Below are 12,077 nucleotides of genomic sequence, written 5' to 3'. Positions count from 1 at the left end.
CTGATAGTTACAAAAGCTCCTTTTCTCCTGGACCTGTTCTATGCAAAACTTGCCTCATCTGTCCCATTACTTAAATTTTTTTACAGAAAGGAAAAAAATAAAATTAATGAAAAATTACAAAAAGACAGGAGACACCTAAAAATTTATACAAAAAAAGGATAAAAAAAAACACAGAAGAAATCCCAAATGAAATAAAACAAACTGCCTTAAATACACCCCCTCCCCCCCAAAAAACCATTTTAATTTAACCAAAAAAAAAGCAAATTTTTCTCAGTGTGAGAATTACAAAAATGTCACAAATGGTGAAAATAATTTTGCCAGAATCACTCTGCTTATCCCCATTAACCCAAATGGCTATGAAGAGATAACTTCTACAGGTTTCAAGAGATAGTTTAGCTGTGTGGTCGAGGTTCCCTCGTGTTGTGTTCAGTTGCTGTTTTAGTCTCCAATAAATTTCTATACTACAAACCAAAAATGGAAGTTTATTATAGTGATGGGAAATCTCTCTAATGGGGACATGGGCAAAAACAAAAACACCTTTTTAGTAGTCGTCCGTACCATTTTGTCCCTCTGAGAAATTCCATTATGGAGATCGGCATGGAGACTTGACAGCTGACAACAATGTAGATGATGAGGGTGAAGGTTTCCAGGGTCTCTGTCCGGCATGGAGGAAACAAACCTTGTTTTCTTAGAACTTAAGTTCTGATCTGAGTCTTTGAGTCCTGAGGCTTCGTAGAGCTTTGGTTGGGGTCAAGCCTCCAGCCCTAATTCCACATTTTTCCCGTTAGCCAGGCCTCACTAACTAGTACACTAGCCAAGGCCTTTATATATGTGAGCTGACTGATGCCTCTGAGAAATTCCATTATGGAGATTGGCATGGGGACTTGACAGTTGACAATAACGTAGATGATGAGGGTGAAGGTTTCCAGGGTTTCTGTCCGGCATGGAGGAAACAAACCTTGTTGTTTCCTTCAGGGGTGGACTGACAATTCATGGGGCCCCCAGGCAATAGGGGATCATGGGGCCCTTGTGTCCTTGCCCAAACTCAAAAAAGCCTATGAAAAAGGTACCAGGGGCATCTCATGGGGCCCCCTACTGACACCGTGCCCTCGGGCAGTGCCTGAGTTTCCAAATGGTCAGTACGCCCCTGGCTTCCTTATAACTTAAGTTCTGACTGAGTATTTGAGTCCTGAGGCTTTGTGGAGCTTTGGTTGGGGTCAAGCCTTCAGCCCTAAGTCCTCATTTTTCCCCGTTAGCCAGGCCTTACTAACTAGTCAACTGTCCTCAGGCCTTTATATATGTGAGCTGACTGATGCTACATGCTCTCTCTCATTCTCCACTTACAGAGCTTGGTGCTGGATGAAACGTCTGACTATTGACAGAACACTAAAAAAGTTAACGTGCTACCTGTTTGCTTTGGGGAACCCATAAGGAGGACATCCTTTTAGCCAGGAACTAACATGAGTCTAGTCAGCGGCTTGGGCCAGCCGATGTTTTGTTTGATTTCTGCTATGGACTTGCTGTAAAAAAGCCTCCTGCATTGAATGGCTTGTCTTCTGCCTTGCAGAACAAACCTGCCTGAAAAGTTCCTGGGTGTCCATGTCTCATGCATGGTTCACCACTGCCAATACCAGTTAAGCCTGAGCTCTTTCTACTACATTGACGAAACCCCAAATATCAGCGTCTAGCTCCAAAACAGTCCCTTTCTGGTGGAAATAGAACATTTCATCGTCTGGCAAGCCCAAACACAGCACGCCGTTTGCTTTACCCTGCAGTGTCTGGTCTTGCCAAAAAAAGTTTTATATTGGGCAAACAGTTCTCCTGCTCCTAACCCTCCATTTTTTGAAAGGCGGGATGGAGTTTACTATTCGACAGACTTGTTCCCGAAAGTCCCCTCCAGCAAGAAAACAGAAGAGAGGATTGATACAGGTATTCAGGCTGCACACGGCCATCTCTACGAAGAACAGAGCGTCCGCCCTCTCGATGACCACTGGCTTGTTTTGCATAAACACCCTCAAAACTATGCAGGAGTTCCTGGAGGCATGATAAGGCAGGTAGAGAAGACCAAAAATGACCAACGCCGAGCACATGAGTTTGGTCAATAGACTTCTTTTCTTTAGTCTTTGCAATTCAACCCGTCTTAGTTCACCTACGCTGCTACAGTAGCAGTAGCATAGGGAAGCGAAGGGTAGCAGACACCCAACGGCAGTTGAAATTAAAGAGTACGGTAACGTGATGTGGGTCTTACTGGAGAACACGTAGAGGGAGCAGATTGTTTTATTGTTCTCACAGACTTGGGTTCCAGCCAAGAAGGTTACAGGCAAGCTGCTGATAGATGTCGCCATCCAAATGGTCAAACAGATAAGCAAGGACTGGCGCTTCTTGAGGATCCTCAAAGACCTGAGAGGATGCACGATGGCTAAATAACGATCTATGCTTAAGCAGGTAACAAAATAGATACTGCAGTAATAGCAGATGTGATAAATGGTCCTGGATATTTTACAGGCGGCATCGCCGAAGATCCAGTGGAGATGGTTGAAGTGGTAGTATATCAAGCAAGGGAGGCAAAGGATCCAAGTGACATCAGCTAGGACCAGGTTGAAGAGGAAGATGGTACTTCTGTTCCAACGTTTGATCCGAGCTACCAAGATCCACATGACAGCGAGGTTCAGGGACAATCCCACCAAAAGGATGAAGAGGAAAGTGATGGGGAAGATAATTCTCTGGATAGTCCCAAGGAAGGTGCCGGTTTTCTCACAAAAGTCATCTTCCACACTCTGAAAGAAGAAAAAAAAAAAAAGAACCGTCATTTGGGTCAACCAGTAACTCTTTGAATAAAATGTTCTTGAACAAAATCTAAAACCCAAAGCTTTTGGTATATCAAAGCTTACCTATACAAGAAGCCATCATAATGATCAATCGGTAGCTAGCTCCAAATTGTTATCCCAGCTTTCTCTCCTCCACTACAGATGTCCCAACACAGATCTTATATCTGTAGTAACAGATGGGGCCAAAAGGGAGGAGATGGGCATCTGAGTTTGGTGGACTATGGGTTCTTCAGCATGAAAACACATACTTTGTCCAAGTAAGAGAAACCTCAGTTGGCAGGAATACCAGACCATAAAACCAAATACCAGTTTATGGACCAAGTTGGCAGTTAGGTGGCTTGGAGGTGTTCTGGAGCGAAGCCTGGGTAAAAATTGACTTTATGCTTCTGTTGGTCAACAAGGTCAAAGGATGGATGATAGATGCAAGCGACTCATTGGAGCTCAAGTGAATCTGCCGTATGCATAGTGCTTGTCCTTGGGTCTGGGTTTTCGGGATGCGGCAAAGTGTGAGAATTTAGTGACTCCTACATTTATAACTAGTAGATCATAAAAGCAAGACTAGTCTTTTTTTTCTACTTGTGATTAAATATGAACTCCAGACAAATGTATATGTATCCTGTGTTACCAAAATTTGTAACTTATATCTGCAAGTATTGGGGACCAGGTTAAGGACCTCGCTTTTGCCCACTGCTTGGTCACCAACCCACCTTCAGCCAGGTGAAGGACCTAAGTTTTGGCCACTGCTTCATCTCCAACCTACATCCAGCCAGGTTGAGGACCTCACTTCTACCCAGTGTTTGGTCACCAACCCTTCCCCGGTCAGGTCAAGAACCTCACTTTTGCCTACTGCTTGGTTACCCCCAGTCAAATCAAGGACCTCACTTCTACCCACTGCTTGGTCACTAACCCTTCCCTAGTCAGGTCAAGAACCTACTACTACTATTATTTCGTCACCAACTTACCCCCCACCGTCTCACTTTTGTCCATTGCTTGGTCTCCTACCCAGTCCCAGCCGGGGTAAAAACCTCAGTTTTGCCCACTGCATGCTCACCAACCCACCCCCAGTAAGGACAAGGACCTCACTTTTGCCCACTGCATTCTCACCAACCCACCCCCAGTAAGGTCTAGGACCTCACGTTTACCCACTGCTTGGTCACCAACCCACCCCTAGCCAGGTCAAGGACCTAACTTTTATTCAATGCTTGGTCTCCAGCTCACTCCCAGACAGAATAAGGAGCTCGCTCTTTCCCACTGCTTGGTCACCAACCCCCAGTCAGGTCAAAGATCTCACTTTTATCCACTGCTTGTTCACCAACCCACCCCCATCCAGTACGGGGACATTGCATTTGACTACTGCTTGTTCCACAACCCACACCTAGTCAGGTCAAGGACCTAACATTTATCCACTGCTTGACCTCCAACTCACTCCCGACCAGGTTAACGACCTCACTTTTCCCACTGCTTGGCCACCAACCCACCCCCAACCAGGTCAGGGACCTCGCTTTTGCCTACTGCTTTGTCACCAACTTACTCCCAGTCAGGTCAAGGACCTCATTTTTACTCAGTGCTTGGTCACCAACCCACCCCGTCAGGTCAAGGACTTCAATTTTACCCACTGCTTGTTCACAAACCCATCCCCAACCAGGTCAGGGACCTCGCTTCTGTCTACTGCTCGATTAACAACCCACCCCCCGTCAGGTCAAGGACCTCATTTTTACCCAGTGCTTGGTGAGCAACCCATCCCCAACCAGGTCAGGGACCTCGCTTCTGTCTACTGCTCGATTAACATCACACCCCTAGCCAGGTCAAGGACCTCATTTTTATTCACTGCTAGATTTCCAACTCACTACCGACCAGGTTAAGGAGCTCACTTTTTCCCACTCCTTGGTCACCAACCCACCCCCAAGCACTTCAGGGACCTTGCTTCTGCTTACTGCTTGGTCACCAACCTACTTCCAATCTGGTCAAGGACCTCCCTTTTACCCACTGCTTGGTCACCAACCCACCCCCAGCCATGTAAAGTACCTCTCTTTTGTCCACTGCTTGTTTAACAAACCAACCCTAGCCAGGTCAAGAACCTAACTTTTTTATCCAATGCTTGGTCTCCAGTTCACTCCCAAACAGGATAGAAACCTCACTCTTGCCAACTACTTGGTCACCAACCTACCCCCAGTCAGGTCAAGGACCTCACATTTACCTACTGCTTGTTCACTAACCCACCCCTAACCAGGTCAGGGACCTTGCTTCTGCCTACTGCTTGTTTAACAACCCACCCCTATCCAGTTCAAGGATCTTACTTTTATCCACTGCTTGGTTTCCAACTCACTCCCAGCCAAAGACCTCACTTTTTCCCAATGCTTGGTCACCAACCCATCCCCAACCAGGTCGGGGACCTAACTTTTGCCTACTGCTTGGCCACCAATCTACACTCAGTGAGGTCAAGGATCTCACTTTTACCCACTGCTTGGTCACCAACTCACCCCCAGCCAAATCAAGTACCATTCTTTCGTCCGCTACCAGGTGAAGGAGCTCGCTTTTGTTTGCTGCTTGCTCACCAACTCACCTCCAGTCAAGTCAAGGACCTCACTTTTGTCTGCTGCTCGGTCACCAACTGGTCCTCGGCCAGGTCAAGAACTTCACTTTTGCCCAGTCTGGTCATCAACCCACCTCCAGCCCTCTGACATTGGGCAGAGCATAAACCAACAGAAGAGATCATCATTCTGCTCGCACCCATTGTCCTACCACTCCATTACCCAGAGCTTTACAGGGAGCTAATATAGAGCTGGCCTTCGGGTACTTATAACAGCGTTACTTAAAAATACACTTTTTATTAAATCTGTAACTAGATTCAATGTTATTTTTTGCATCATAGAAATCTCTTATAATACATAGCTCCATATTGTGGCCAAATACGGAATTTTCTGGGAAAAAAAACTGCATTTGGCCACTAGATGGCACTAAATATCGTAAAAATCTCTAATAATACTTAGCGCCATCTACTGTCCAAATGCAGAATTTTCTGTTTAAAATCAATAAAAAACAAACAAACATTCAACCAGCACAGGATACAGCCTAATAATATTCGTGTTCTTTTTCCTCCATTCCCACAGAACAGAAATATATGAACATTCACTGGGCACAGAACTATGGGAATTCTTTGTAAATCAACCCTTAAAATAATTTTCTTCAACACAAGTAGTGTAGAGGAAAATGGGGGGGGGGGGGGGGGTGCTTTGAAGACACAGAAAAATGGGGGGTTTGGACTTTGTAGAGACAGAAAAATGGGGAGAGGGAGGTTATACTTTGAGGAGATAGGGGGAGGGTATGGGACTAAAATGGGGGAGGGGGTTAGATTTTGGAGAGACAGAAAAATGAGGGGATGGGGATTGGACTTTCAGGAGATAGAAAAATGGGGGGGAGTGGAGTTGGACTTTGGAGAGACAGCAGAATGGGGGGAGGGAGATTATACTTTGAGGAGATAGAAAAGGGGGGAGGGGGTTAGACTTGGAGAGACAGAAAAATGAGGGGATGGGGATTGGAGTTTGAGGAGATAGAAAAATGGGGGAAGGAGGGTCGGACTTTGACTAAATAGAAAAATGGGGGGGGGGGGGGCTGAACTTTGAAGAGACAGAAAAATGGGGGGTTTGGACTTTGGAGAGACAAAAAAATGGGGGGGGGGAGGTTAGACTTTGATGAGATGAAAAAATGGGGGGAGGGGGTTGGATTTTGAAGAGAAAGCAAAATGGGGAGGGGGGGGAAGGGGTTTGGACTAAAATGGAGGGAGGGGGTTAGACTTTGGAGAGACAGAAAAATGGGGGGAGGGGGATTGGACTTTGGTGAGAAAGAAAAAAATGTGTGTGCGTGGGGGGGGGGGGGGGGGAGTGTTGGACTTTGGAGAGACAGCAAAATGGAGGGAGGGAGGTTATACATTCTGAAGATAGAAAAATGGGGGGGTTGGAATAAAATGGGGGGAGGGGGCTAGACTTTGGAGAGACAGGAAAATGAGGGAATGTGGACAAAAAATGGGGGAGGGGGGTTGGACTTTGAGGGAGATAGAAAAATGGGGGAAGGGGATTTGAACTTTGGAAAGAATGCATAATGGGGGGAGGGGGGTTGGATTTTGAAGAGAAAGAAAAATGGGGGGAGGGAGATTATACTTTGAGGAGATAGAAAAATGGGGGGGAGGGGTTTGGACTAAAATGGGGGGGAGGGGGGTTGGACTTTGAGGAGATAGAAAAATGTAGGGGAGGGGGGTTGGACTTTAGAGAGACAGCAAAATGGGGAGAGGGGGTTGGATTTTGAGGAGATAGAAAAATGGGGGGGGGGGGGGGTTGGAATTTGGAGACACAGAAAAAAAACAACTGAAAGTGACTGTACAGCCAGAGATGAGCTCCTCACTGTGCTGCTTCTCCTTTCACTGTCTAGATCTAGGTTGGGGGCTGGTCCGGGATGACTTGGGCTCAGAAGAAGTAGGTTGAACCTGTTCATGTGATGTGCAGGGAACATGCTGACAGGAGGAGAGAGAACTGTAACAGAAGATGAGCTCCTCACTGTACTGCTTCTCCTTTCACTGTCCAGCCACTGGTTGAGGTCCAGGACGACCTGGGCTCAGAGGAAGTGAATTGCATAATGCAATCAGAATGAGGACATCTTCTGTCAGAAAAAAAATACTGCAGGTGAGATCTCCAGATGGAAAGTGCAGCAAGAGATGGTCTTTTAAATGTTATTTTTTGTGAATGGGAAGATAGTTTTTATCGTTTTCTTCGGCTGGAGTTAAGTAATATTAGGAAAGTCGAACTATTAAGTCGGCTCTTCTTTATAATATTCGGTGAAATCACTGACCTGCTCCGAGGAGTCCCCCATCCTCTGACACTCGCCTTCTGGTTTCCTCTCGGAGGTGTTCAGTCCCTTTTCTAGTTGTTTGTTCTGACGTTCGATCCGGGTAACGGCGGGCAGAGAGTGAAATGTGCTGCAACCTGCGCTCTGCCCTCATACTGCGGTCTCTATAGCGAGCGCTCGTCCACACGGCAAAACAAAGAGATTCGTTCCACTGACAAAGGAGCAAAAAAAACAAACTTCCTGGAATTGTCACCGAGGGTGCAAATCGTCCGTCTCCCAGAAGAGTAGAGAATAAAACTCCACCCTGGATACACCGATCGATATGATTCCACCCAGGACTGACTGACCGATCGATATGATTCCACCCAGGACTGACCGATCGATATGATTCCACCCAGGACTGACTGACCGATCGATATGATTTCACCCAGGACTGACTGACCGATCGATATGATTTCACCCAGGACTGACCGATCGATATGATTTCACCCAGGACTAACCGATCGATATGATTTCACCCAGGACTGACCGATCGATATGATTTCACCCAGGACCGGTCAGTCCTGGGTGGAATCATATCGGTCAGTCCTGGGTGGAATGTTATCAATCGGTCAGTCCTGGATGAAATCATATCGATCGGTCAGTCCTGGATGAAATCATATAGATCGATGAAATCATATCGATCGGTCAGTCCTGGATGAAATCATATCGATCGGTCAGTCCTGGATGAAATCATATCGATCGGTCAGTCCTGGATGAAATCATATCGATCGGTCAGTCCTGGATGAAATCATATCGATCGGTCTATCCAGGGTGGAATCATATCGATCAATCGATCTGATTTCATCCTGGACTGACCGATCGATAACATTCCACCCTGGATTGAACGATGTGAAGGGGATGTCACCCCTCCCCCGCCTTCTCATCCCTCATCATACACTCAGACTCCATCCGGGGGGCTCTAATGTTTTCAGGGCCACATTGCACATTCTACAGATATTTGTAGGTCCAATAAATAAGCCCCCCATTTCACATCAGACCCTCCCCGTTCCACCAGAGTCCCCGCTTTCACATTAACAGCCCCCCATCACATGAGAGCCCCCCACGTTCCATCATAGCCCCCCTTTTCACACTAAAAGCCCCCCATCAAATCAGAGCCCTCCCATTCCATCAGAGTCCCCCCCTTTCATATCAAAAGCCCCCCATAACATCAGAGCCCCCCGTTCCATCAGCGTTTGCCCTTTCACATCAAGAGCCCCCCATCACATCAGAGTCCCTCTTTCAAATCAGAAGTCCTCCTTTCACATTAGAAGCCCTCCCATCACACCAGAGTTGCTGGGTAAAATCTTGCAGCAAGCCCTCGGGCCGTAGTTTGGGGCCCCTTGTTTGCATTTACAGTTTTATCTTCCCGTTTTTTCTTTCCTCCTTCACCATGTCACCAATTCCCGGTCACCGACGGCGACGCTGCGCCCAATCACAGAACACACCAGGCAACGCTGCGCCCAATCACAGAACACACCAGGCGACGCTGCGACCAATCACAGAACACACCTGGAGACGCTGCGACCAATCACAGAACACACAAGGAGATGCTGCGACCAATCACAGAACACACCTGGAGACGCTGCGCCCAATCACTGAACACACCAGGAGACGCTGCGCCCAATCACAGAACACACCTGGAGACGCTGCGCCCAATCACAGAACACACCAGGAGACGCTGCGCCCAATCACAGAACACACCAGGAGACGCTGCGCCCAATCACAGAACACACCAGGAGACGCTGCGCCCAATCACAGAACACACCAGGAGACGCTGCGCCCAATCACAGAACACACCAGGAGACGCTGCGCCCAATCACAGAACACACCAGGAGACGCTGCGCCCAATCACAGAACACACCAGGAGACGCTGCGCCCAATCACAGAACACACCAGGAGACGCTGCGCCCAATCACAGAACACACCAGGCGACGCTGCGCCCAATCACAGAACACACCAGGCGACGCTGCGCCCAATCACAGAACACACCAGGCGACGCTGCGCCCAATCACAGAACACACCAGGAGACGCTGCGCCCAATCACAGAACACACCAGGAGACGTTTCTCTTTCAGTGAAATTTTATTTCCGTTATTCGCAGAAATTGTAACAAAGTATAAAAAAACCACAAAAGCAGCCGAGAGAAGAAACCAGAGCGAGGTGCAAAAAGTACAAAAAGATTCGCCCAACCCGATCTTCTCATCGAAGACACAAAGAGCCGACCAATCAGAACAGAGCACGCCATCCCTTCTACCACATGTCCCATTTCTACAATCGCCATGGCGATGCGTCTTACAGAAATGCTGTGATGGCAGAACAATCGGTATAGAATCTTGGCGGGAAATGATGTCGGCTACGAGATTTACAGAAAAAGTCATCGGATGTAACTTTATCGTTCCGGACAGACACGCGGGTTCGACTGCAAACGATTTGCTGCAACGATGTCTCCAGCATTCGTGCGTCCGATGGGAATAATCGCCGTAATTTGGAGGTTGTCCATGATTCTCAGCTCCAGGAAAATACCGCATTATGGCCACTAGATGGCGGTGAGGATCCTCTATTCCTATGATCCTCAGCTCCACCTAGTGGCCATAATGAGTCATTTTCCTGAAAGACCCCAATCAGGAATACAATTGTGCCACATTAGGGCCACTAGATGGAGCCGATGATCTAACATGTTTACTGTCTATGATTCTCAGCTTCACCTAGTGGCAATAAGGCACCACTTTCCTGAAATACACCAATGAGGAACCCAATTGTGCTACAATATGGCCACTAGATGGAGCTGATGATCTAAGATTTACTTTCTATGATCTTCAGCTCCACCTAGTGGCCATAACGAGTTATTTTCCTGCAATGCCCCAATCAGGAGTCCAATCCTGCCCTATTAGGGCCACTAGATGCCAATGATCTAACATGTTTACTTTCTATGATTCTCAGCTCCACCTAGTGGCCATAATGAGTCATTTTCCTGCAATGCCCCAATCAGGAGTCCAATCGTGCCACATTAGGGCCTCTAGATGGAGCCGATGATCTAACATGTTTACTTCTAATGATTCTCAGCTCCATCTAGTGGCCATTATCAGCATATGTTTACTTTCTATGATTCTCAGCTCCTCCTAGTGGCCATAATGAGTCATTTTCCTGAAATGCCCCAATCAGGAGTCCAATCGTGCAACATTATGGCCACTAGGTGGAGCCGATGATCTAACATGTTTACTTTCTATGATTCTCAGCTCCACCTAGTGGCCATAATGAGTCATTTTCCTGAAATGCCCCAATCAGGAGTCCAATCGTGCAACATTATGGCCACTAGATGGCGCTAATGATGTTCTATTCCTATGATCCTTAGCTCCACATAGTGGCCATAAGGCATCATTTTCCTGAAACAGCCCAATCAGGAATCCAATCGTACCAAAATATGGCCACTAGGTGGAGCTGATGATCTAACATGTTTACTTTTTATGATTCTCAGCTCCACCTAGTGGCCATTATGAGTCATTTTTCTGAAAGACCCCAATTAGGAACCCAAGTGTGCCACGTTATGGCCACTAGATGGAGCCGATGATCTAACATGTTTACTTCTGAGTCTCAGCTCCATCTAGTGGCCATTTTCAGCATTTTTCCAACTGGGGAATTACAGGGTAATGCAGAATCATGGCCACTAGATGGAGCTGGTGATCATAGGAAATAAACGGACAAATTACGGCAGTTTCTCGCAATGCCTGTGCGAATGTTTAGGACAATGTCACAGCAATTTCTTTTTTTTATACAGACCTTTTACGAACTCCTCCCATCTGACACATTTCAGCCGTGGAAGAGGTCCCAGGGCGTGGACTCCATGTCTGTCTAGAACAATAAAGTTACATCCATTTTGAATGGGCTGTCACCCGATTGATTGGCAGATCGGGTCGCGAGAGGAGCCCCTGCCTGGCTTTGAGCACCCATCTCACCTAGAGGGTGACCCCATAGCATGGGCTAACGAGCGGCCATGGCGGCCATCTTTCTTCATTGATCAGTGTGGTATATATTGTTGCTGGTCAGGATGAAATGTTTCTACAGATTTATTGGCATTTAGAGGGCAGAAATCCTGCTTGTATTTAAAGGGTAAGTCCACCTAAACCTGGCGTGTTTCAGCTGTGGGTGGACCCATCGCCCTTAGATATTGCAGCCAAGTTCCCTGCCCCACCCCCACGGAGTCTCACTTCACTCTCTATTGCTTCAGGTAAAAGGAGAACTTAGCAGGAAGAGCTAAATCCCTGAAAGCCTGCCAGGGGGGCGGAGTTGAGAACACGGCTGCCGGTGGGAGGAGTTGAGAACACGGCTGCCAGTGGGCAGAGCTGGGAGCACAACTGCAGAGGCTGAGTTT

At 47.3% G+C, this 12,077-nt stretch overlaps 1 protein-coding gene across 1 annotated transcript; it reads right to left on the bottom strand.

Annotated features, from left to right (window-relative positions):
• Positions 1-1,634: 1,634 nt before the first annotated feature.
• LOC149437742 (P2Y purinoceptor 1-like) lies at positions 1,635-5,487 on the bottom strand. The gene is made up of 3 exons (XM_089660672.1): positions 5,416-5,487; positions 1,878-2,777; positions 1,635-1,778 (listed from the first exon to the last, which is right to left on the bottom strand). The coding sequence occupies exons 1-3, from the start codon at positions 5,485-5,487 to the stop codon at positions 1,635-1,637; spliced, it is 1,116 nt and encodes a 371-aa protein (XP_089516798.1).
• Positions 5,488-12,077: the final 6,590 nt, after the last annotated feature.

Source organism: Staurois parvus, unplaced genomic scaffold (genome assembly GCF_062004578.1).
Source record: "Staurois parvus isolate SC_StPar_1 unplaced genomic scaffold, SC_StPar_1.0 ptg001261l, whole genome shotgun sequence".
Lineage (NCBI taxonomy): Eukaryota > Metazoa > Chordata > Amphibia > Anura > Ranidae > Staurois > Staurois parvus.
This window is presented reverse-complemented; position numbering and strand designations above follow the sequence as displayed.

Bases quoted from the DNA above. Each gene is read 5' to 3' on its own strand.
- LOC149437742 (XM_089660672.1), bottom strand. From the start codon at position 5,487: ATGACCAGACTGGGCAAAAGTGAAGTTCTTGACCTGGCCGAGGACCAG. The intron at 2,778-5,415 runs GTGAGGTCCTTG...TTCTTCTTTCAG, and splicing joins TGACCGAGCAGCAGACAAAA to AGTGTGGAAGATGACTTTTG. The intron at 1,779-1,877 runs GTCTGTCGAATA...TGGCAAGACCAG, and splicing joins GAGGGGACTTTCGGGAACAA to ACACTGCAGGGTAAAGCAAA.